At 37.5% G+C, this 24,969-nt stretch overlaps 4 protein-coding genes across 4 annotated transcripts; 2 read left to right on the top strand and 2 right to left on the bottom strand.

Moving 5' to 3' along the window:
• Positions 1 to 211: 211 nt before the first annotated feature.
• Positions 212 to 4,895, bottom strand: LOC149392292 (uncharacterized). Its single transcript, XM_089621318.1, has 6 exons — positions 4,793 to 4,895; positions 1,873 to 3,910; positions 1,715 to 1,790; positions 1,067 to 1,443; positions 853 to 951; positions 212 to 717 (listed from the first exon to the last, which is right to left on the bottom strand). Exons 2-6 carry the CDS (start codon positions 3,838 to 3,840, stop codon positions 544 to 546), a joined length of 2,694 nt encoding a protein of 897 aa, XP_089477444.1. The 5' UTR covers positions 3,841 to 3,910; positions 4,793 to 4,895; the 3' UTR covers positions 212 to 543.
• Positions 4,896 to 6,123: 1,228 nt separating this feature from the next.
• Positions 6,124 to 7,935, top strand: LOC149392291 (outer envelope pore protein 24A, chloroplastic-like). Its single transcript, XM_089618589.1, has 3 exons — positions 6,124 to 6,383; positions 6,758 to 7,117; positions 7,535 to 7,935. Exons 1-3 carry the CDS (start codon positions 6,183 to 6,185, stop codon positions 7,613 to 7,615), a joined length of 642 nt encoding a protein of 213 aa, XP_089474715.1. The 5' UTR covers positions 6,124 to 6,182; the 3' UTR covers positions 7,616 to 7,935.
• Positions 7,936 to 12,338: 4,403 nt separating this feature from the next.
• LOC149392290 (putative membrane protein At1g75140) lies at positions 12,339 to 14,949 on the top strand. The gene has a single exon (XM_089620430.1). The coding sequence runs from the start codon at positions 12,617 to 12,619 to the stop codon at positions 14,714 to 14,716; it is 2,100 nt and encodes a 699-aa protein (XP_089476556.1). The 5' UTR covers positions 12,339 to 12,616; the 3' UTR covers positions 14,717 to 14,949.
• A 5,317-nt stretch (positions 14,950 to 20,266) lies between these two features.
• COP8 (Proteasome component (PCI) domain protein) lies at positions 20,267 to 23,629 on the bottom strand. The gene is made up of 14 exons (XM_089620966.1): positions 23,352 to 23,629; positions 23,087 to 23,238; positions 22,797 to 22,900; positions 22,612 to 22,672; positions 22,263 to 22,355; positions 22,052 to 22,152; positions 21,801 to 21,909; positions 21,645 to 21,689; positions 21,493 to 21,561; positions 21,301 to 21,392; positions 21,169 to 21,211; positions 20,883 to 20,942; positions 20,747 to 20,806; positions 20,267 to 20,612 (listed from the first exon to the last, which is right to left on the bottom strand). Exons 1-14 carry the CDS (start codon positions 23,479 to 23,481, stop codon positions 20,538 to 20,540), a joined length of 1,194 nt encoding a protein of 397 aa, XP_089477092.1. The 5' UTR covers positions 23,482 to 23,629; the 3' UTR covers positions 20,267 to 20,537.
• Between the last annotated feature and the right edge of the window lie 1,340 nt (positions 23,630 to 24,969).

Genomic DNA, 24,969 nt, shown 5'->3' with positions numbered 1-24,969 from the left:
CATCACTGAAAACTGAGTCGGAATGCGTTGCTCAAGTTTCGTGCCTCGATATGCCCGAAAATTGTGCAAATAAGCCTTTTCGTGCCTAGTCATTAACAACAAACAAGCTAGCATATTTGTTGACGTCGAGTTCGGCTCTTCAACAATCACAAACATGAAAGCGAAAAGGATGTCATATTAATGTGGATCTCAATATAAGGAAATAGCGAACAAAAACAAATTCTTTATTAATCAGCTGGAATGAGTAACAATATTAGAAGGTCGAAAATTCGGCAACATCAATAGCAAATAAATTATGTCTCCATTTCTTCGCTAATGGATGCTATTCATAGATCAATCTTGTCATGACACGTGTTCGGCTCGAAACGGGAAGGCAAAAAGGATCGAAAATTTCCTGGTTCTAGGTACAGTTTAAGCAAGTACACAGGAACTCGAATAGCATATGTAAATAGTATAAAATCTCTATCATAAATAGTATACAGATCTAACTTTTTTTACTCTACCGAGCATCAATGAGATTATTAAATTTGGGGTTCACGTAAATTACTGGTTTGGCTTTTCTGTATCAGCATCCAACGAATCCGAAGAATTTTTCTCAAAGAACTTGACATGACACAGTTTTTCTCCGGCTTCATCAGCAAAAGTGATCTTTTTTCTCTCCTTGTTCACAACAGCACTTTCTGTTTCAGACACATCAGAATCTTTCTCGGCTAATGTCTGCGATGATGATGTGAGAAAAGAACCACAGTTATTACCAACCAAAGTATTAATGGAAAATAATTAAATAGAAAAAAGTACCGCTAGAGTAAGTTGTGATTTGTGTTCAGACCAAGAAAGTAAATTAAAACGAACCATAATTTTGCAGAAACGATTGCAGTCTCTTGCCATCATCGAAAGCCATTTATTAGTTACTTCTTCAACTCTTGTTGCACTCTTAACGGCCATTCTCACCTGAAATTAAAAATGACTAAACATTAACTCGGGGAAACTTATTATTAGACTTGTGAAGTACTAATTATTCGAGCAAAAAAATTCAGCAAGTGACTTTAGAAGTATACAAACGTACCTCATTTGGTTTATATTTCAAGGATATAGATGATGAAGCTTCATAACACAGTCTATCTTCTGCAATTTCCTTCATGGACTTTAATTCATTTGCGAGTTTTGCTACGAGACATTCGATATCTTGCATTTGGCGCTGTGAGAACGCAATGGCACTCTGTGTACAGCTTTCTATAGAATTGCACCCAGTAGTGAATCGTGGAACATCATTAGGGACGGCACTGCTTTGAGCATTTCTCTTCTCGCGCTTTGGTTTCCCAATGTTTTGCTTGTTACGGCTTACAGAAAATCTGATTTTGGTGATACGGCCAGTCGTCTCGATGTCATTCGCTTTTGCTTCACTGCCGTTCTGCTGTGCAAACCGCAGTTTCTTCTGAGGTCCTGTAATTATCACGCAGTGAGAAGCCAAGCAAATATAGGGTGGAAAATAATTTCACAATAGGGAACACAATGATATGCATATTGTATACGGACATGTCACAATACAATATGCATATCATTGTGTTGTATATTAGGAGACCCAATAACTTCAGCTTAACTTAAATCACAAATTTGATAACACAATTCATTCACAACGTAGATATAAAAATTGCATTTTATGCATCAACGGTCGTTAAGCAGGTAAAATCAGTAATATTTTTTATGAACTTACTGCATACTTCTCCTCCTTGTATTTCGATCGACTCCAAAGCTTTGCACAGTTTTTCTTGCGAGTCTGGGGAAATGGCCTGCAAGCAAGGAATATTTCTCCAATGAACAACCTAGACAACACGAATCAATCCGAACATGCATTTGATGGTCATTACTTACCTTTCGAGTTGATAGAAGCCGTTGAGGAGTAGGATCTTGCTTTGAGCGATAGCCCTCGTCACCGCCTGAAGAAGTTAGCTCTTCACATGTTTCTCGGTCTAGCTTTTGAGGGAGGCAATGATCGGAAACATCATAAGAAGAGCTTTGAGAATGTTTCTCTGGTGACGTTGGTGAATCTTCGGTAGACGCTCCAAAAGCGGTGCATAGCTCTTCACATGTTTCTCGGTCTAGCTTTTGAGTGAGGCAATGATCGGAAACATCATAAGAAGAGCTTTGAGAATGTTTCTTGGCCGACGTTGGTGAACCTTCAGGAGAGGCTCCACAAGCGGTGCACACACAATTGGTATTGTGGCTACAAAACAAATCATCGTTGGCCCTGACTTCTATTGCACATAAATCGCCTCCGGGTCCTGAATCGATCTGCCGAACGGACTTGGCGCTATCAATGTTACAAGGATGATCGCTGGAAGAGCTCGGAAAACCATGTGACATCTCAACACTACAGTCACTGTTTGGAATCACCGGTTTCGACTGGATACTTGCACACATATTTTGATCAGCATATCCCCAGCATGGAGATTCTGATCCAGGTAAATACATGCCCTGGTCATCATATGCTTCTGTATTAAAAGCACAGATCTGAATATCTTCTGTACCCAGAAAAGATTCAGTTTCTATCTCGGTCATTTCCCTGGGCACTGCTCCACAAGAATCCACTGATCTGTTTGCAACCTTGGTTTCTTCAGAGCTAACAATAGACTCGTGGTGTATTTCTCCGACAACAGAATGTTGAGAGGCCTTTGTCAGAGAAATCAGTGTTTGGGTCTCCGACTCAGAGTCAGAAGATACTGTTGCTGCGCTACTTCGTTCTGCTCCACAAGAATCAGACCGGTCGTCAGAAATGAAGAAAGTAGTGTAGTCAGTGTCTATTGCAGACACTTCACTGAGTACTTCTCCACAAGAATCCACTCGATAATCACAAATTAAGGAGTCAGATTCAGCGGCTGTCATAGGCAGTTCACTGAGCGTTTCTTCACTGTAATCTACCTCATCGTCGTAAATCAAGGAAGACTCAGATTCAATGCTTATAACAGTCACTTTACTAGACCCTACCCCACAACGATCCACCTTGTCATTGCAAATCAACGACGAATCACTTGTACAGCCGATCTCGTTCCTGCCATCAAAACCCGATGTTTCGGTCTCGACATCAGGCTCACTAACTATCTTCTCCGTTTCTCTGAAACTTTGGCTATCTGTACCAGAATCTAGATTGTCACCAAGCAATGAAGACCCGCCAATTGTGTTATGGTGATCTGAACTGATGAGTTCCAGAGCTTCCTTTTTTACCTCTACAGACATAGTAAAAGACTCAGTAGGTACCAGGAAATCTTCTTCAGACGATATCGGCTCAGCCTTTATAATTGACAAATCACTTTGAGGAGCTGCAGAAACTTGATTTTCTAAGCTTGCATCCTTGCCTTTCCTTTTCTTTGAAAATCTTCTTTTCCAGTTGATCAGAGGCTCTGTCAGATAACTTTCGTCCTCTTCAGTCTCTTCTTTTACACCGATGCAAAATTCTCCAGCCCTGGTGTCTACAGATTGTGAACGTTTCCTTTTCTTTGCCTTGCATTTCTCTTTAATTTGCTTCAGGGTGATCATACCGAATTCAAGATCATCATTATCCGCGTTGCTGTCTATCCCACCATCATCCTCATTACAAATCGAGTCAGAATGATCAGAATCACTCATTATTGGTCTTTCGAACTTGACTCTTTTGCTACCTGAAAGAAAATCCCCAAACTCATAATTTGGGTTCTGATGCTTTTGATCTTCAGCTTCATATATATCCTCAAGTGCTTTAATATGTAAAGCTGGCTTTCCACGATGAACACTAAAAGTTTTTACCACCGACCCATCTTTCAGGGCTTGGATGAAGTGCCAATGGTTGCAGCTTCTCAGCCCCATTCAAGATAAAAGGCTTATATTCTTCCAAATCTTTCGTATGAGCACTCACCAAATGACAGTAGCTATTGGCCTGCCACAAAGAGGTTAGTCAGAAAGTAAGAAACGTTGTATACAAAGTTACAAACACAATAACTTTGTGATACTAAACATGTGACCCATGAAATATTCCAACATTGGGTCTCTCTGGTGCTTTAGCAAATATAAATGATCCATAAACTAAGCAAGAAACGTGATAAATGCAAGTCAGGTATTGCATTTATCCCCAAAGTAGAACTCAGTCAATTCAGCCTTCACAATCCGACAAAATAATCGCCTATAACTATTAGCTATTGGCCTATTATGCAACGCCACTGAAGATAATGTTAAAAGATTGCCCAGTCTAATTGTTACCAAAAGGGCCTAAGAGTGTCGAGATCTATATTACCAATACCAATTCTAAGTTCATAAATTATGCAGACTCGCTGATAGAAAAAAAAAAAAAAAAAAAAAAAAAACCTTATTTTCATTAGAACATTCTAGATAAAAAACTTAACTAGACCTGATTTAAAATTAAAAGATAAAACTTTACTCACGCAAATGCAAATCCAGGACTCGTAGGCCAAGATAAGTCTTAAATCTGAACACCTAATGATTCTCACGTAGTACCATTATTTAACAAATCTAAAATCCCTCCCTCTCTGAAATATGTCAATCACTAAACTTGTTTTTAATACTGAAGGAAAAAGAAAAAAGGAAAACAAAAGAAAATCAGCTCAACATCTTTTTCTTTTCACCGAATACTTTAGGTTTTCAATTGATTATTTTCGGCCCGTAAAACTCAGCAATCTTTACTTGAAATCTTGATGATCGGCATAAACGAAAATCGCAGATCTCAACAATTTCCCATGATAAATTAAAATAAATAAGAAACCTAAAACAAAATAGAAATGGAAATCAATGGGCACGGACTCACCTGAGATCAGCAAAACAAGATCTGGCGAGGTCTCGAAGTTCAGATAGTGAGAGAAAGTTAGAGAGAGAAAATCGCTATAGGGCTTTAGAGAAATGAAAGAGAGGGAAAAGTAATATCATTATTGTTATCGACAATGGCGCGAAGGGTGTTTGGCGGGAAGACTGCAATGATGATTAAATAATATAAATATTATCGGGGTAGTAATAGCCTGGGACGCGGGAGTACCGTACTAGATCTAGCTGTAGGATCACAAGCGTTGGATCGGTGGATGTCTTTCTTTTGGGCTGTAGCCCAACTTTAGAAATAAGAGATTTCTCTATGAGCCCGATATACCTATATCTGATAAAAGTCTGTATATACTTGGATTTGTTTTCGAAATCTCTAAAATATCTCAATTATTATTTACGAAAAATATTTTAAATTAATTTTATTATGAAAAAGTGTTTCTTTTTTTCAAATGGAAAAGAGTTATTTTTATTATAAACCTTAGCCCGACATTAAACAATATTTACTAAATGTTGAGTTTACAACGTAATAAACTAAACTAGTTTCCCGTTTATTTTTTTCGAAAAGTTATTTTTGCCAAACGTTTCAAAACAACACTACATAAATTATTTCACGTTTTTTATGCTCATTCTGAAATCTTCCACTAATACCGATTTTTTTTATAAAAATAGTAAACAGCTATTATTCTACATGAAAATGTATATAGTAAAAATAAAATCATAAATAAACATAAGAACAAAATTGTTAAAGTTGATGTCAACAAATTGTTAATGTATATAGTTAAAGCTTAACCATGAATACAAGTTTAAGCTTAGTACTGGCTACAAAATATTTTTTTTTCTGTAGGTGACTGTTTTGAAAAGCTTATTTACTGAAGAGAAAAGAACAAAAGAAACGGAAGCTTAACCTCTTAGTAGCACACGCGGTCTCTCGGATATGTCTCATTTTACACTTAAATTATAATATAAAAACGACATCAACGATCGTCGAATATTTTTAAGTAAAAAAGAACAGGACTGAAAAAAGAAAAAGTCACATGTATGTTTTCTTTACATTTCAATAGTCATCGAAATAACTATACCTAACCTATCCATTGAGAGAAAAAAAATTATACATAAAAAAAGTGACATGTCGAATTCTTAACGATATTTTTGGTCGTTTATCACATTCACAGCCATAACATTATGAAATGGCGGTAGTTTGGTCATTTTCTCTATATTATTTATGTTTTTTTTTAAAATTATTTTACTCGTTCATTTATTTTTCTGGGAAATTGACAACAACAAAAAAACACCTTGAAAACAGACGCATATAGGTAACATAATCGCTTTGACGCACAATCTTCTTTTAAAAAAAAAAAAAAAAAAAAAAAAAATTGTATACAATGAAGGCCACAATCAGGGGCAAATACGACACTGACAAAGTCGGCGCCGGCGCCGCAAGCCTCACCGCGAAGGCCGGCGATGTACGATTCCGAGCTTCCATCACCGATGCGACCTTCGTCGGCGGTCCAAGCTTGAACGGCTTAGCCCTTGCCGTCGAGAAGCCTGGCTTCTTCATGGTCGATTATAACGTTCCCAAACAGGTACGCCTTTATGAAAAATTGAAGCCAGTTTTTTTATTTTATTTTTCCATGACAAGGACTGTTTGGCTGCTGATAAAACCGAGGCAAAGTAACGAAAGGTTGAAAATTGAAAAGAAACCTCAGGTCTAGGGTTTCTTTGTGACCATTTGATTTTATGGTATTGATTTTGTTATTATCTTTCGAATATCCTATGGAAATCCGATAAACCATAATTTTTTGTCATCCACAAATTTTTGTTTGTTTGTGTGTAATATGCAATTCAATAGTTATGGCAAACTTTGAGATTGGAATTTGTATGATTCTCGGAGATAATTTTACTGTTATGCAGACTTGTTATTTTCTTTTGCAATCTTAGTTTGAGACTTGTGCTACAGGATGTTCGATTCCAGTTCATGAACACTATTAGGGTTGCAGAGAAGCCGTTGAATTTGACTTACATTCACAACAGAGGAGACAACAGGACTATTCTCGATGGAAGTCTGGTCTTTGACTCGGCGAACAAGGTTTCGGCTAATTACATGGTCGGAACCGGAAATTGCAGATTGAAGTACACTTACGTGCACGCAGGTTCAACGACCTTTGAGCCTTCCTACGATTTGGCGAAGAACGCGTGGGACTTTTCAGTGTCGAAGAGGGTCTACTCCGATGACGTGTTCAAGGCCACGTATCAGACTACGAGTAAAGTCTTGGGTCTTGAATGGTCGAGATTCTCCAAATTGAATGGTTCTTTCAAGGTCTGTTGTTCGATGCCTTCTCTTATTATGGTTATTTAATGATGATCGCTTTTTTTTAGCTTTGCTTTTGCTGGCTGAGTTGAGAGTTATTAAAACCGAATCACTCGAAGTTGAATGAATCTTTCTATGTCTTTCGATGGCTTCTCCTTTTGAGCTTTTCTTTTCTTCACATAGTTGAGAATTCTTGAAAAAGAACGTTTCTACGTTTTTGGTCCATTTTTATCCATAGTGAGCAAACACGGAGATGTATCTTCTCGTGCAGCTAATTGGAAATTACTGTACTGGAAAGTTGTACTCAGTAGTCTAAATTAAATATCACCTCTGTCGCGAAATTATCATTGTTTTTATGGTCTTTTTTATTATAGTATATTACTGTCCATCGCTAAGCTTATCTGAGTTTGCATTTGCTATCTGCAGATTTCGGCAACCTGCGATTTGAAGGAGGAGAAGAAGGTCCCAAAATTAATGGCAGAAAGTTCATGGGATTTTGAGATGTGATTTAATTTCAATATAATTTTTTAAAATTCAATTGTTTACTTGTATTTCAAACAACACTTCAAACGCTGATGGTTTGAAAATCCCATTAACATTTATATTCTTGTTGTTATCGAGCTTGCCCTTACGGAACAGGCATCTCGGTGGCATGGACTGGTTTCTCTTTTTCAACTTAATTTGACTGGTCATTTGAGTTTTGTGTTTGGAATAATTAAAGCGTAGCTTCATTGGTCCAAGTCTTAAGAGGTTAATTCTTGCTTATGGCATTTTGATTTGGCTTTCTGCAAAGCTGTGGGAAGAAAAAGTTACTCCTTCATTTCCTTTTGACGTGCCTGTTCTTAGTGTCACCGAACAAAACTTAACACGGAAATAAAATATCATGTATATGAGCGCTTGTGAATTGCACTGTCTTCTTTGTAGACTTCTACTAGAGACCCAACATTGAAGTCCAATTGTGGGATGTAAAATATGCTCACACGGTGAGTTTTTCTTTACCAAGATACAAGATCGTGAGTTTGGTGACATTCTAGGTAATTTGTTGCAGGGGCGGGAAAAAAAATCTAGTTCGAGCCATCTCAAGTCACTCATTTTTAAATCTTTGGAAAGTAGCAATAGAGAACATGCATACAAACAATAGTGCTGACATTGTAATTGCGCTCATACTTTCTTTTGGATATAGGCTATATAAATGTGGAATCCAAACAAGAGTTTTCGAGCTAGTCTTCCCATCTTTTCTTCTGTCTGATCATTGCATATTAGAACTAATTACTCACTGTTTTGCCCATCACAGGACTTGTTTTCTGATTCCCATACAAGTGAAGAGGGTTTTGCCCGTTCAGGAATTTCATTGAATCAGCATGGATTATCACAAAGTTACACCCTCTCAATATTTTTATTCTTTAGAATTCTTCTTTCATTTTATTTTATAAACTGCACATGACAGTATAAAATCAGGGTATAGCATTTATGTACTCACTTTCAGCTCCAAGGAGAAGGTCGATCCCAGTCCACGTGGATCATCTGGAAGACGAACAAATGAAATGATACCTCATATGTTTACGAGTGATGATGATGGAAACAGAAGAGAAGCTGATTAAACAGTACCTTCTCGAGAAAGCGGTGAGTTGTTGGGGATTTAATAGATGATGTGAATTCTGAAGCTTTTGTTTCTGAGTCCGGAAGTATTTAATATACATTGTACCCGCAATCTTTTGATGCTGGTTCTTATTGTGGACTGGTGACCCTATTTTGATGCTATTTCTTACTCTAATTATTGTCTTGCAGCTTATTTTGACATGTCACTTATGGGAATAAACGCGAGTATTTCATCATAGGTAAGTTTTCCGCAATGTTCGGACTTTTCCTCGAATCCACGGTGCGCTATCTTACTTCAATGTCTCAACAAGCCTGTGATGAAAGCATTCCATTAAACCATTAGAGTGAAAATTCATCATAAACCATTAATGCGGCTAGGAAGTCCTCGCGTCGGTAGTTTCTCGTATGCTTTTTTCCTTTCTGATCTCCAGATACAGCAGTTATAGTTCTCTGTTCTTTTCTGAAAGTGAAATATGTTGGGACATGATGCGTAGAAGCAGTCAGTTACAGTCTTGTATAAAAATGAGAAACTGCACATTTGAGCATTGTCAAAATTAAATTAAATTCAGTAGCTGACTTGTAGTTTGATTTTACCAAAGTCTGCAAAAATTGGACCAAATGATATTAACATGTACCCACTCCTTGTTCTTCTATGCCGGAGATCTAGTGCTTCCGTGTCGTCGTCCGAGAAGCAAGGATCAAATGGCCGTTCGTTCTTTCATATTAGCATCATCTCTTGAATGTATTATGTATTCTGTAAAAATAATGTCAAATGTGATATCATATGATCCTAAGAATCTTTATTTGACAAGGCAGATGCTGAGAATCTAACGAGGACTATTTTCGCTAAATTCATAATCTTGTAAACATGGATTTGTACGCATTGGGTAGTGTCACAATGACAATAATCCAACCCGAAAATTGTGCCTGCGATGGCTCGAGAGCACTCCCTGCTTCGATCAACCAAATGCCTACACAATTCATAGTGAATAATCGCAACATGTGATTACAACAAAATAGTTTGAATTTAACACCAAACGTAAAGGAACAAGCCAACAAAAACACGTACACGATAACAGTGGACACTTTCCAACCTTTATTACTCAAAACAAAAGGATTACAATGAGGAAGACAAGACTGTAACAATAATCTTATTAGATCAACCAGTGACTCAAGTCATCCAAGTATAAAGAAATAGCTTTTGATAATCGTCGCTGTCCACATGGCAAGTTGTCTAATTATGAATTGACATTGATGTCGTAGCCATCGCGCATATGATGAGATAGTGTGCTCGATCAACACATGACCTATCGCGGACTCTTTTGTGTAAAAGCCTCTCACACACGAGCATCTTGACCCTCGTCTAGGTCGTACCCGAGTCCATGTCTCGGTCTTCACCATCCTAATACGACACTCAATCTGAGTTGTGCGATATCTTCAAGTGGCGTGTGCCAAATTCTAAACTCCATCAAGTATCTTTGGGAAAATAGTCGTCATTATGGACATTAGCAAAATAATTTATGTTAAAGTTGGCGATATTCTGTGTCTATATCATGCTTACCCGTATATATGTTGTAAAAGAAAAATAAATAGAGTGAGTGATGAGTTACTGATCAAAACATTCACGAAAAGTCACTCTATTATTATTTAGTGGGTCTCGAACTCGCGTCGAAGATACTCGAATCCAAAGACAAGGAATTAAAACCAAGAAACAGGAACGTATGAAAAAGACGATTTTATTGAGAGTAGTGTGTAATACAACAATTAATTGAAAGAGATAAATAGTATGAAGGAGTAATGAAAAATAATGTACATGAATAATCTTATTACATGCTATTTATAGATAGAAGAATAGTAAAATTTAAATCTAAGATCCTAGAAACAGGGATGACTTGTTAATAATTGTTGTTGTGCCAACTCGTCCACTCGATTCCTGCGTCTCCCCTCTTCTCAGAATGGTCGGTTGCTCATTTGACTTGACTGGGTTCGAATTGACTTTATCTCTCATAAAACGTTCTTCTTATTCTTTTTATGAATGGGCTTCTTCCTTCTCGGCCCACGTCGAACGAACGTTTTGTTTCATGATACACATCTAATTGGACCTCGTCCGGCCCAATTACCATAAGGATTTTAATCCACCTCTACAATTACCATTGTCAGAATTGGCGATGTGAACAATCCAATTCGATCTAAAATCAGACTAAAAATTGAGACCAACAGGATCATATAAGAAAAGAAATCAAATCGGACAAAAATGATTTTGACTGGTCAAGTCCGATTTGGATCGGTTTAAACCGTTTTATACTTTAATTTTTTTTGCAAATTTGATGAGAGGATCAGCTAAAAAGCATATATTTTATGGAAAAAAAAAAAAAAAAAAAAAAAAACTTAAATATTCTATTAATTAAGATGTTAGGCCCAAATGAGTAGGTTTTAATGTCTTAGAATTATAAAAATATGAAAACTTAAAACTTTAAAACAAGTTCGACCTAGACTGTGGTTTAAAATTTTGAAATCGAATCAAACAATCTAAAAAATTAGACCGAACCAATTAAGAGAAAAGTCATTTTAAATCAGACTGTTTTTTTTTTAAATCAGATTATATAAAATAAAATTGATAAATTTTGCTTACAAATATTGGAGAAACGAAATTTTATAGCTCTGATAAAGAGAAATTAACGTTGAATTTTTCTTTTAATGTAACATGTGTGTAAACTGTAAAGACTGATATTTGAAATTTCAACTAACTTTTTTTTATTTATTATTAGATGAAAAAAGAGAAGTGAATTGATTTGTCATATAATTATTATTAATTTTTAGCGTTAAATGGGTCCCGGAAAGTACTGATGACAACGTTGGAAAAGAAAGATTGAGTGGAAAGCTATTGAAAGGAAAATGCGGTGGAGCTTAAATTTTGTGCACCCTGTTATAGGGGCAAAACGGTGTGTTTTCACGTGACAAGATTAGATTACCAAAGAAATTGCCCACTCGCACGTGCGGTTCCTAAATTCGGCTTGCGAATCTAACTTCTTTGTATTATATATTGCACTTTCATTCTTCTTCCATATGATATGTTGCGCTTAAGATCCATTTGAAAAGGAAGTTCAATTTTCAAACGCCCACCACGCTTTGTATAATTATATTCATTTTGGATTTATTATAAAAATAATCAATTAGGGCATCGAATTAATTGAAGCAGTAGAAAACTAACCACAAGAGGAAACGGCTAATAAATACTGTTGGCACTAGTAGATTGCACATGCTCTAGTTGTATTATTATACTAAAATTATGACTGTCTAAACTTTTTCTTTTTTATAAATTTATCAATAAATAATTATGTTTGTTGACAAACATTTCAATAAACAATTGTGTTTATGGACAAACTTATCCTAATTTAGTGCATTCATTGTACATTCTTGTATTTATTTTTTAATTAATAATTTACATCATATTGAATTTATTCATCACAAGCTTTTTCTCCTTTACCATAAAGCCTCAGAGTAATTAACATATGAAATGCATAATACAATTTCACGTGTCAAAAGATGATTGAATGGAAAAATAAACGGAGGATAGGACTTGCTTACTGGAATATATAAAATATTTAGTTGCCAAAAAAACCTCGTTCGTGTAAAAAATTCGTTTTAAACTGTAGATTCTTCTTTTGCCCTAAATCTGAATCTAATTTATATTAGCTCCGTGACCGTACAGAGACCCAAGTAAAAAAAACCTCACAGTGTGACTCAGTTTGATTGAGTTCATCCTTTAGCTCAGATTCATTCAACGAATCTTGAGACAGCAACAATTTAGAGCTCTTACAAAACGCGAATTCCCTAATCAGCAGATCCGAAATGGATCAACAATGGTGAATCAGCGAAGCGAAAGGATATTTTTCGAAAGCTCGTTCAATGGCGAATCACGTCACAGGCAAGCTCTTTTTCGTCTGTTTTCTTTTTCTCTTAGGTTCTCTGCGTTTTTCGGGGGTCTCTGCTACTTCTGGCTCGGTCTCGATCGAGAACGAGAACGTAGAGGAACACGATTTGGGTGATCGGAAATCGGAGATTGAAAAGCCGAGCGGTTTGGATCAACAGAGTGTTCTGTTGCAGAGACTCGAAGAAATAGTGAGAAATTTGAGCGAAATAGTGAGTAGATTAGACTCGAAACTGTCGGAGCATCCGAGAATATCGCTTGACGACGAGAAGCGTGAAATCGAGGCCTTGAAGTCGGATCTCTCGGAGAAAGGAAAGGAAAGGATCGAACACAGAAAGAGAAAGCTCGAAAGACAAACCTCTGTCCCTGAGGTCTCAGCAGGAGCAGAAGAAGAAGAAGAAGAGAACTCCGAGGGCAAAATAGTCAGAGACGTTGAGAAATCCAGGGCCGTATCGGTGACAAAATACAGTCCTTTCTGGTCGGAGAGGTTTCAATTCGTGTCGGCGGTGAAACTGGATTCGCGAGCGACTTGCATCGAGGTTTTGCCGTTCAGAGACTACGAAGGGCTGAGCAAATACGTGGCGGTCGGGGACGAAACCGGAACAATCTACATCTTTCTGAGAAACGGCGATGTCCACGTCCAGTTTCAGACACCGTCTTCTTCCCCGATCACGGCCATGGTCTCGTACCTCTCGGTCCACAAGAACGAGAGCTTTCTCGTGACCGGCCACGAGAACGGCGAGATCACGACGCACCGCGTTTGGGAGCGATCCAGCGGCGAGGATTGGAGCTCCCTCGTAATGGAAACCCTTCGCCGGTTCGGCACCAAAGAAGAAGAAAAACAAGAAAGCGATCCGAGTCCGGCGGCCATAACTCTTTTGGAGATTCACCAAGCCGGAAGATTGAGGTACGTCTTCGCCACCGACTCCAAAGGAAAGATCTTCGTGTTCCGCGAGAACGGAACTCTCCACGGCTCGGCTTCGCCCAAAAGCAAGCCTCTAGCTTTCTTGAAGCAGAGGCTTCTCTTCCTGACCGAGACCGGCGCCGGGTCGTTGGACCTAAGAACCATGAAGGTGAGAGAGTCCGACTGCGAGGGGTTAAACAACTCTCTGGCGCGGAACTACGTGTTCGACGTCACCGAGAGGAACAAGGCCTACGGGATCACCTCCGAGGGCGATCTCATCCACGTTCTGTTACTCGGCGACATCATGAACTTCAAGTGCAGGGTCAGATCGAAGAGACGGGTCGCGGAGATGGAAGCGCCTCTCGCTTTCCAGGCGATCAAAGGTTACTTGGTCATCGCGAGCGGATCGAAGGTCTTCGTGTACAACGTCTCGACCCAGCACTACGTCAGAATCGGGGCCCCGAGGATTCTGTTTTCCGCGGGGCTGGACGAGATCAGAGCGTCGTTCCTGAGCTACCAGGCCGTGGCTGATTCGGAGGAGGATCGGAGAGACTCGATCCCGTTGATCGGAAGCAACAGAGACAAGTTCGTGGTGGTGGGGCTCGGAGGCGGGTACGTTGGGATGTACCGGTCGAATCTCCCGGTGTACAAGAGCGAGTTCAACACGGTGTTTTGGACGAGCCCGGTCGTGTTCTTCGTGCTCTTCCTGTTCGCGGCGTGGCATTTCTTCGCGAAGAAGAAAGAGGCGCTGACCTCGTGGGGCCCGGACGACCCATTCACGTCCACCAGCACGGCCTCGGCCACCGCCGGAGCTCCGTTGGCCGGGACGAGCTCCGGCGAGAGGACCGACAGGGCTCCGGAGAGATCCTCGTTCATGGACTCTTCCTCGAGGAACTCCGATATGATGGAGATGAGAGGCGGCGGCGCTGGGCTCAGAGGGCCGACTCGGAGGTACGTTTCTCCGCCGAGATATGGCGGCGGCGGTGGTGGGGCAACGAGTTCGTTTAGGCCGAGTCAGGTTGTCGATCAGAGGGGCGGTGGAGCGGCGGGCGATCCAAATTTCAGGTCTGCTTCGGAGCTTAAGTTTCGAGGGACGGGTTTGGATTCTTCGGGATTTCCGAAGAGAAGAGAGAGCCTGTATGTTAACACTCAAGGCGTGGATGATAGCAACTAACTTTGTTATGAAAGTTGTTTGATCCAAAAGTGTATGTGACTCTGAACTTCTTTATTGTTTCAGTTTTTTTTTTTTTTTTTTTTTTTTTTTTTAAGTTTTTGAAATTTCACTCCCATACCACGCTTGATTTCATTTGGCTTTGGAGTGGCATTTGAACTTAAAACTTGTTGCACCTGTAACCCTGGCTGTCGCTGAAATAAACGTATAGATACTGAAAAAAATTGGTTTCAGAATAATAACAATCCCTTTTAGAATTATCCCAGCCATATTGATACGTCGGATATGTTTTATCCCATGTTTTTTAATCCATCTGTAAATTTAAGCCTGCCATTCCAAGGCATATTGGAGGAGGGTATTAGAAGTTGATCTGCAGAATCCATTTTACAAAAAATTAAATTAGGTTGGGCAAGTTCAAATTGCTGCTAATACCTAGAAATTAGAATCCACACCTCTGAAGAAATTAGACCTTAGTGTGTCATCTGTTACATATTTGTAGACAGTTTTCAACTCCACGTCTTTGGTGGCATAATAAAAGAAAACGCAAAAACAGAGAGAAGCCTTTAGAAGAGGATACAATAACCATTTATATTTCTCAAGGTCTTGGGGATAATTATTTAGTATGCACAAGTTTGATATTACATGTTGCTATTCTAAGTTCCAATAAGAAAATCATAAAACCTGCCAACATCTATCACCCCATGAAGATTAAAAAGAGAGAAGACTAAGAGCACGTACAAGCCATCATGTAGCAATATTGCATCGTTAAGACAAAACAGGAACTCTAAATAGTATGTAACAAGCTTGTCATCTACATCAGCATTTTTCATATTGTTGTAATGTTCGTGAAACTGAAATCGCATACAAGTATCAAAAGGGCTAAACCGAAAGCTTTTTACGGAAATGCAAAAAGAAATGGTACTGGCTCACCCACTAGCATTAGCGGAACTTCGGAGTAACAATTGACTACAATGGCGAGAGTGTCAAAACTAGTTCACAAGCTCGACTCGGGCTTTAAGCTAGGTCTCCTTAGGAAATAACTCTCACTAGACTGGATGTTAAGAGCTTTACAAACATAATAGCCAACTTCCCATTATATCCCTCAAAATCAACAAAAGAAGCCATAAGAAGTAACGAATCAAAAGCAACAACTATAACCCCATTTCCTCTTAAGGCGACTGTATGATGTTGCCAACATATGGAAATCAATCTAAGTTTAGCCGGCGATCAACATGTTGGGATTTCTTCGTCGAAACCTCTCTCATAGAAATAAAACGAAATAAATAAATAGCAAAGAAACGACACAAGAAATTATAGTGGTTTACTTTCAATGCAAAAGTTACATTCATTTTGCCGCTGCAAAATCACACTATTGACCCCTATTTATATACTCTTAGAGTTCACAAAGTTGTTCTCCATTTCCCATGTGGGACTTTTTTCACTCCTAGTATTTTAGACTCCACATCTTCTAACAATCTCCAACTTGGAGACTAATCTCATCACGTGTATCCATTCTGCAGCGGCGACTCAACTCATCAGGCGAGGAGTCCAACTGAGGTCGAGCATAACCTCAGTTTGTCGTATGGCACTGACTTCGTTAGCATGTCAGCTGGATTCTGACTTCCCGCGATCTTCTCAAGCACCAACACTCCATCTTCTAACGCCGATATGATGAAGTGGTATCTCAACTGTATACGCTTCGTCCTAGCATGATACACTGGGTTCTTCCCCAACTGAATGGCACTCTGGCTGTCACTGTACAGCACACTCTCGTCTTGGTCTTGATCCAGCTCGTACAGAAATGTCTACAGCCATATGATCTCCTTCGTGGCCTCGGTGATGGCCATGTACTCCGCCTCGCAGCTCGACAAGGCAACAATCTTCTGCAAACTCGACACCCAACAGATAGTCGTCCCTCCGAACATGTAGATGTATTCGGACGTGCTCTTCCTGCTGTCGACGTCGCCCCCATTGTCAGCATCGACGTAACCTTGGAGTCCTAGCTCGGACTTCCTGAATACCAAGGCCGAACTCGAGTTGCCTCCCATATATCGGAGGATCCACTTCACAGCCTCGCAGTGCTCTCCCTGGGTTACTCATAAACTTGCTCACAAATCCCACTGCTCTCTCTCTGGGTTACTCATAAACCTGCTCACAACTCCAACTGCATGAGCAATGTTCGGCCTCGTACACACCATTGCGTACATCAAACTTCCGATGGCTGAAGCATAGGGCATCTTGTTTATGTACGCCAGCTCGTCCTCCGTGACTGGAGATTGCTCCTTGGACAATTTGAATTGGCTGGCCAGCGGCGTGTTGACCGACCTCGCGTCCTCCATGTTGAAGCGTTGGAGAACTTTCTTAACGTACTCCTCATGTGAGAGCTCGATGCACTCTCTGGTCCTCTTGATCCTCATCCCGAGAATCTGCTTCGCGGCTCCTATATCCTTCATCGCGAACTCTTTGGACAATTTCTTCTTCAGCTCGTCGATCTCGTGTAGGTCTGCACCTATGATCAACATGTCATCAACGTACAACAGAAGAATCACGTAGGAGTTTTCAAGTCTCTTGAAGTAGCAGCAATGGTCGGCCTCACACCTACCGAACTCAGCTCACTTCATGAAGTTGTCAAACTTCTTGTACCACTGGCGCGGGGCTTGCTTCAGCCCGTAGAGACTCTTCCGGAGCTTGCACACGAGCTCCTCTCTTCCTTTCATTGGCTATGTTTAATGCATCATATTTACGTTTCCATTAATTTTTTCTTATATATTTCAGTTATTTCAATATTTAAGGTAGTAACGTGATTTTTCTACATCTATGGTATTAAACATGATTTTTCATCAAATACAATAGATCTATTTTTGAAGATCTCGGCGTCACGAATCCGTAGGATTTGGAATCACTCAATTTCGAGTTCGTATGAGAAATTTACGAATTTTTGAAGTTTTGATGCAAAAAAAAATATTTGAAAAAAATATGAGAGAGAAAGTGACGAATTTGTTAATAAATAAGGGCAAATCAGACCTTAATTATTGCCACATAAGTTATTTGACCATATCCCTAAAAATTGTCAAACTTAAGCTAAAAACAAATTTCATACTTTCATTTTAGCTATTTTGCTACACTGCCCAAAAAAATATAATTATAAACATAAGAAAATAATTGTTAAATTTATTTTTGACCTAAAAACTAATCAAATTTCATAGGTTTAAAATATTTCAAATAATATTTTTGTTTATTTGACGTTCAAAAATTCACTTCTGTTAACTTTTTTTTTTTTTAAATCACATTTTTTTCTTTCGACTCTTTTGAATTTAACACTTTTTAATATTTTATATGATTTTTACAATCTCTCATGATTTTCGGCGATCACGCACAAAACTCATCATAAAAAGTTAATTATTTTTCATTTATAAGTATATCATTGAAAAAAATAGTGAATTTACCATTGCAAATCAATCCCTCTCCAAACATAATTGTCGCAAATAATGAAAGAAAAAAAAATAGATACTAACAACTATGAGCGACTCTTTTATAAAACTGAAAAAACAACATCGACTCTCGTTGAAGCCACTTATATTATTTGTGATGGTTAGCGATGAAATTCATCATTTTATTCAATATTGTTGGTCGAAAATCATAAAAAGTGTTTTAAGCTTTTAGCAAAATCGAAAGTGTTAAAATCGAAAGAGTTCAAGAAATAAAGAAGTCCGAATTTTTTTTGAGAAATTGTTTAGATAAATACTGTTGTCTAAAAATAAGACAATAATATAATATTAAATATTTTGGACATATCTGATTTTGTATTTTTTTTTTCAGAACATGATCAACATATGAGGTTTATTCAAGATATTTAATTTGTTTTTATGTCTAAAAAAAGATTATTAATTATAGGGCGCTTTAGCTTACTAGCCTAATTAAAACTTATAATTATGAAATAAACAACGTTTTAGTAATATTTTGTAATTAGATCTTTGATGCAATAAGACATAATTACCCTTATTTTTTCCCTAATTCTTTATCATAAATTAAATGAAAATAATTTATCTATACCTAAATACTCTCTCTCTCTCTCTCTCTCTCTCTCTCTCTCTCTCTCTCTCTCTCTCTCTCTCTCTCTCTCTCTCTTCGTTACATTTTTAGCCATAACGGAGGTTTAAAAAAAATAGCATCGCTGTTAATAGTCGATAATAACTGTTAATAGGTTTATGGTAGAAACCTATTAACAGTTATTACTGATTATTAGTTAAAGAAAAAACCTATTAACAGTTATTAACGACTATTAATTGCGCTTTATATGCTTTTGACCATAGCTAAAAAATGTGACGAGAGAGTGAGAGAGATAGAGATAGAGAGAGAGAGAGAGAGTGAACGTGAAAGTAGAGAGAGATAACTGAGATCCTAATAATTAGGGATTTTGAATAATAAATTAGATTTAATTAATTTCTAAAATAAATTATATTAATTAACTAATGAATAAAGGTAAAAATGGTATAAACAATGTGCCGAGCCCGGTTGTTGATCAGAGGGGCGGTGGAGGAGCGTCGGGCGATCCGAATTTCAGGTTTTCTTCGGAGCTTAAGTTTCGAGGGATGGGTTTGGACTCTTCGGGATTTCCGAAGAGAAGAGAGAGCCTGTATGTTAACACTCAAGGCGTGGATTATAGTAACTAACTTTTGTTATGAAAGTTGTTTGATCCAAAAGTGTTATGTGACTGAACTTCTTCTTTATTGTTTCAGGGTTTTTTTTTTTTTTTTTTTTTTTTTTTTAAGTTTTAGAAATTTCACTCTCAGACTTGATTTCATTTGGTTTTGGAGTGGCATTTGAACTTGAACTTGTTGCACTTGTAACCTCGGCTTTCGCTGAAATAAACGTATAGATACTTGGAAAAAAATTATTTTCAGAAAAATAACATTCCCTTGTAGAGTATCCCAGAAATATTAATACGTTGTATTATGTATTATTTTTCTTGATTCAATGACGATTATTTCAACCTCAGTCTGTTCCTTGACATCTTTTTCTTCAAAATTTAAAATATAATAAAACCTTTTGTATCCACAAAGTTAAAATGTTTAGTCACTGCGTTTGAGTGATCCAGTTTTGGAATGAATATCGGACAAAACGTCCATGCTTTATCATGTAAATGTTCACTAGCCGTGTACCATAAGGATTTTGCTATAGTTTAGACTCTAGTTTTAAGTCAGCCATGGATTAAGCTATTTTACATGGCTTATTGGAGGGTAAAAGAAGTTGATCCACCTCTTTGGCCAACCAAACCAATGGTCGGCTGTTTCCACTTTAGTCGTGCCACATAGATAACTAAATCCCCATGTGTCATCTTTTACATCTTTGTAGACAATTTTCAACTCCACGTGTTTGTACACAGAGAGAGCCTTTAGAAGAGACTCATCAATTAGACCATTTATATATTTTTAAATCTTGGGGACAATTATATAGTATACACAAGTTTGATATACAGGTTGTTATTGCAAGTACCTATAAGAAAATCATAAAATCATCCATCACCCCATGAAGATTAAAAAAAGAGAAGACTAAGAGCACGCACAACCCATCACTTAGCAATATCGCATCGTTAAACAAAACAGGAAATCTAAATGAATCCAGCTGAAGCAGAAAAGGCTTTTCTAATTAGAGCATGTAACAAGCTTGTAATCTACATCAGCATTTTTCATAGAGTTGTTGTAATGTTTCGTGAGACTGAAATCGCTTACAAGTATAAAAAATGGCTGAACCGAAAGCTTTTTACGGAAATGCAGAAAGAAATGGTAAAAGGGTTCTGGCTCACCCACAAACAACTCAAGAGTCAGACAGGAATTGATAATCCCTTCTTTGCCATGCTATCCAAGACATCATTGAGGGCTTGGCACAGACCTACAATCTGTAATGTTAAAAGTAAATAAATAAATTAATGGTGTCAAAGTCATAAAGATGGTGATTATGCTAATAACTGGTCCTGAACTGTTGGCAAGTCCAATTATTAGTGAACGCAATGAGAATAAACAAAAATAAAACCTGTTGATCCCAGCGCTGCAATTCTTCAGTGTCATCCTCGAAATGAATCGCAGCTTCCACCTGATATACCAAATTTAAAGAAGATTGGAATCATGGGCTCAACAAGAAATTGATTGAGAACCTTCTGTTTTAATACCTGATCAATAGAGCCCTTCATTCTATCTTCATATATCATTTTTGACGCAATCTTTTCAGCCTGCAACCAAATTACTAGAGCCATTTAAAATATTTTATGTAGAATTGTACACACAAAAAGAAGCGGTGAAAAAAAAAAGATTTCTCTTCATCACACATCAATACCTAAAGATGCTAAAATAGAAAGAAGCTAGATCCATGAAGGCTTATTTCATAAAATTTAAGACTCGGCTGCAGAGGTAAGCAAGGCGATTTACAATAGCACTAGAAGAAGCCAGGAATTGTACCTTATGAGGTTCAATGCCCAGTAAAGTGCCCAACTCATCGAAGCTACCAAAAAAAAATTAATTAAAGTTATTAATTGTAGAAAGATGGTCAAATAAAGAAAGAAAAAAATCCAATAAGTAAAGCGTAATAACCTTATATTTGTATAAAGTTTGCTTGCGCTCAGTAGATTATGCTCAATCATAGCACGATCAAGAACGGTAAAGTTGTCGGGCAAAACTGCTTGCTGTTAAAAAGTAAAACAAATTCAGTCATAAATTTATTATCTAAAAATCTTTGTAATGGATTAAGATGCGGCGAGTGGTGAGTTGAATGCAATACACAACCTGATGAGCTTTTAACTCTTCAGCAAATGCATCGATTTCTGGTTTTCTTAGTATTCTCTCCAAATACACCTAGCATCAAATAAATATACATATAAGGTTTCAGCAGGAATACAAACAGGTGCATAAGGAAAGAAGTCTTGCAAAAGGAATACCTTTTGGAGTATAGGATAAATCTTCAACTTCGAGCATCGTTCATCCTAAAGAAGGCATGGCAAAGCATCAGCGATATTAGAAGATTGACTCCATAATTTAGACATTTGTTTTGTGTATGCAACACCATTCATCATGACTCATGAGAAGATACTTACTTTGTATAAAGTTGCAAGAACACGTGAGCGTTGAGGTCCCGCGGCAGCCAGAATTGTACATGTTACAGCAGCAGAAAGTGCTTGCTCCAGTGCTTCCTCGTCAATCTCTCTAAAGATAGATTTTAAATATTACTCATTGGTCAATTGACCCAGGGACAGAAAAATATGCTTGGACCTAGAAACTAAAAACAAGCGATGATTTGAAACACAAGAAACCATTAAACAGCAAGAAAATTGTGTATATGACATACTCATCTCCTATTTTTCTCTTCTCAATCTGAGAGATGGCGTAGTATCGTAATGCTGCTTCTAAGAACTTCCTTTTCAAATCTAAAATCCTCGCATAACAAACCTGCCAAGAAGGACAAGCAACGATTATTATTTAGAAAGAAAGAAAGGAAAAACTTGTGTACATGCTCAGAATTGAACATCTAAAATTCACTCCCGCCACTGCCAACAAACCTTGTATTGTAAATTAAGAACTTCATGCTGACTGTTGCTAACCAAAAAGGATGCTTTGTTAATAAAAGCTTCAGCATTAACAGCATCATCGTCCTGCAATCAACAGAAAGCTTCAACAGATAAGAGACAATGCAGAGCTTATGGCACAAAGATTGGTACTACCGGTTCTTCCCTTGCAACTAATCGACAAAGGGATAATTCAAGTAGAGCTATTTTTTTGGGGGGGGGGGGGGGATTTTCAGACAGATAGCTGGCTGTTGGGGATATCACATCAACTTACTGCTGAAGTTATTTCGTGATAACAAATCTTCTAAATTAATAAGCTGCATCTAAAATTAAGGCAACTTGCCTCAAGATACAATCGAGCTATTTGAACGCATTTTGATAGCTTGAACGTGTCATCAATCAATCTGATGGAAAGAAAAAAAACAGAGAAAAAGAATACCCTAATTAATGCAATGATTTCAGAAACTTGTGAGCAACTCTCAATGAGATGAAACATATACAACTTATAAAAGAATCTTACTCTCAGACCTCATTCCAGAATCAAGATCAATTCCACTGAGCATCTGAGCTGCTTTTGACCACTGCTGCTCAGACTCGTACAACTCCGCAAGTTTCTCTCGTATAATTAGCACCTGAAACATAGGAAAAAAAAACCCTAATAAAAAACTTGCCTATACACTTTACTTAACGACAACACATTAAACCCGTAATATTGCAAACAGCTTCATCAATGTGACACTCAATATCAACCGAGAGTTCAGAATTTCAAAACTAACGAATTTCTCAAAGAAATGCCAAAGGTAAACACCGAAATGAACCTGTTCTTCGAACGAGACGACCCGGTGCTGAATTTGCAAAAGAATGTAATGTGCGATTTCCTTCTGACTATCTGTCTCCAACCTCCCCAATTCCTGAGCAAAGGTTTGAAGAAGTTGCCGGGAAACGACCAAAGGGACATCATCAGACAGCACTGCATAAAAAATAAAAAGCAACCGACGAGACCAATTAGGTTAATCAAAGATAAAGCATATCAAACACTAGAAATATATGTTCAATAACCAATAAGGGATTGGAAGGCGTTACCGTGATCGATGAACTTCCTGGACAGAACCACGTCGTTGGAAGAGATTACGGACGAGAGAATGTGCTTGTATTGCTCAATCTTTTGCCTCTGATCGGAGATCGAGGAAGCGTTAGAGAAAGCGCTCTCCATTGTTATATCTCGAAACCTAAACCCTAATTTTGTCGGAGATGGAGAGATGAGAGAAATCGCCGATGCTGGCTTTTTCTCTCTGAAATCAGTGTTTGTCGAAATCGAAACTCTTACTGTGAATTTTTCCAACCAGGTTATTATCAAATGTATACAATTGTAGGGTTGCACTAGTTGTAATTGAACACGTCATTTTATAAAGGGTGTTGCCAACAATTCGTCGTTTTCAAATTACTATATTAACCCTCTCCGATATTCCCATTTTTGACGCGTCAGTAAATTATTTTTCAGAAGCGGGAGTAATCTTTTTATTTTGAGTAATCGTGGACATAGAAGTTATTAGAAATGGAAACTCAGAGAAACCAAACTCAATTCACTATCACATTTGAAAATCTAGCTCCGTCCTAAACACAAAAAAATAAAGTTTTTGAGTAAATAAAATGTCAAAAATATTTTTTAAATTTTTTTGAAATCACTAAAAAATGAAGATAAAAACTTCGAAATCACAAAAAAAAAATATTAAGGCAAAACATTCGAAACGATCATAACGATAAAAAAAAACTTCGAAATCACTAGTGTAGAATAATCTTTTTCAAAGTTTTGCATTCATTTTTATATCTTCGAATATTTTGTCTTCGCTTTTCTAGTGATTTCAAAATTTTTGCTTTCATTTTTCTAATCGTTTAAAAAAAATTACAAATGATATTTTGGTCATTTACCTATCCCAAAACTTAGTTTTTCTCAAGTGTTCAAAATGGAACTTGATTTTCAAATTTGAAATAACATTAAGCTTGGTTTATCAAGTTTTCCTTGGAAATTCTTATTCCAATGTATAACTTTACGCCACCTAAAGTGGTAGGCGGTATCAAAAGCTCACTTTTTGATGGAGTGACAAGCAGATGATAGTCCACGGAAGTACTCATTGTGTCTTCTAACAATTCGTTGTGGCGAACTGCAATGTTAAAATTATCATAACTTAAACGATCAGAACTTAACAAATTTAGATTGCGTTATTGGAAATTTAAATTATGAAGAAACCAGATAATTGGTGTACAGTGATCGGAAGCTTCCGATTCCAGTAAGCATCGGGGATGGACTTATTCGGAACCAAAATTTTTGATAGTCGACAATGTCCAAATTCAAGCGGGAATAATGATGTTTGGGTATAGTGAAGCTTTTCTCAAACTTCTATATCAAATATCAAAATATCAAAGAAGGGACTCGTTATGCGCATTTTATTTAAAATTAAATTTTTGTCACATTTTGGACAAAAATATATCTCCAAACAATTTATTCACTTCTCTAACTCTTAAACTCTCTCAATTCTCATATTATGGTGATCTCCTTTGATTTCTGATGATCGCCAATGAATACGCGCAAAATTAATCTTAAAAATAATTTCCTCACTATATTATTGAAGAACACACGACTTCCATTGTTGTTGATCATAAATGATCGCAAATATTTAAACAAATAAATTGAAATTTTTAG

This window comes from Urtica dioica, chromosome 7, assembly GCF_054948205.1.
Source record: "Urtica dioica subsp. dioica isolate 48M chromosome 7, U.dioica_male_clone48M_v1_H2, whole genome shotgun sequence".
Lineage (NCBI taxonomy): Eukaryota > Viridiplantae > Streptophyta > Magnoliopsida > Rosales > Urticaceae > Urtica > Urtica dioica.
This window is presented reverse-complemented; position numbering and strand designations above follow the sequence as displayed.

Bases quoted from the DNA above. Each gene is read 5' to 3' on its own strand.
- LOC149392292 (XM_089621318.1), bottom strand. From the start codon at position 3,840: ATGGGGCTGAGAAGCTGCAACCATTGGCACTTCATCCAAGCCCTGAAA. The intron at 1,791-1,872 runs GTAAGTAATGAC...CCTTGCTTGCAG, and splicing joins GGCTTCTATCAACTCGAAAG to GCCATTTCCCCAGACTCGCA. The intron at 1,444-1,714 runs GTAAGTTCATAA...TGATAATTACAG, and splicing joins ACAAGGAGGAGAAGTATGCA to GACCTCAGAAGAAACTGCGG.
- LOC149392291 (XM_089618589.1), top strand. From the start codon at position 6,183: ATGAAGGCCACAATCAGGGGCAAATACGACACTGACAAAGTCGGCGCC. The intron at 6,384-6,757 runs GTACGCCTTTAT...CTTGTGCTACAG, and splicing joins ATTATAACGTTCCCAAACAG to GATGTTCGATTCCAGTTCAT. The intron at 7,118-7,534 runs GTCTGTTGTTCG...TGCTATCTGCAG, and splicing joins AATTGAATGGTTCTTTCAAG to ATTTCGGCAACCTGCGATTT.
- LOC149392290 (XM_089620430.1), top strand. From the start codon at position 12,617: ATGGCGAATCACGTCACAGGCAAGCTCTTTTTCGTCTGTTTTCTTTTT.
- COP8 (XM_089620966.1), bottom strand. From the start codon at position 23,481: ATGGAGAGCGCTTTCTCTAACGCTTCCTCGATCTCCGATCAGAGGCAA. The intron at 22,673-22,796 runs GTCTGAGAGTAA...TCTTTCCATCAG, and splicing joins GATCTTGATTCTGGAATGAG to ATTGATTGATGACACGTTCA. The intron at 21,690-21,800 runs GTAAGTATCTTC...TGCCTTCTTTAG, and splicing joins TTCTTGCAACTTTATACAAA to GATGAACGATGCTCGAAGTT.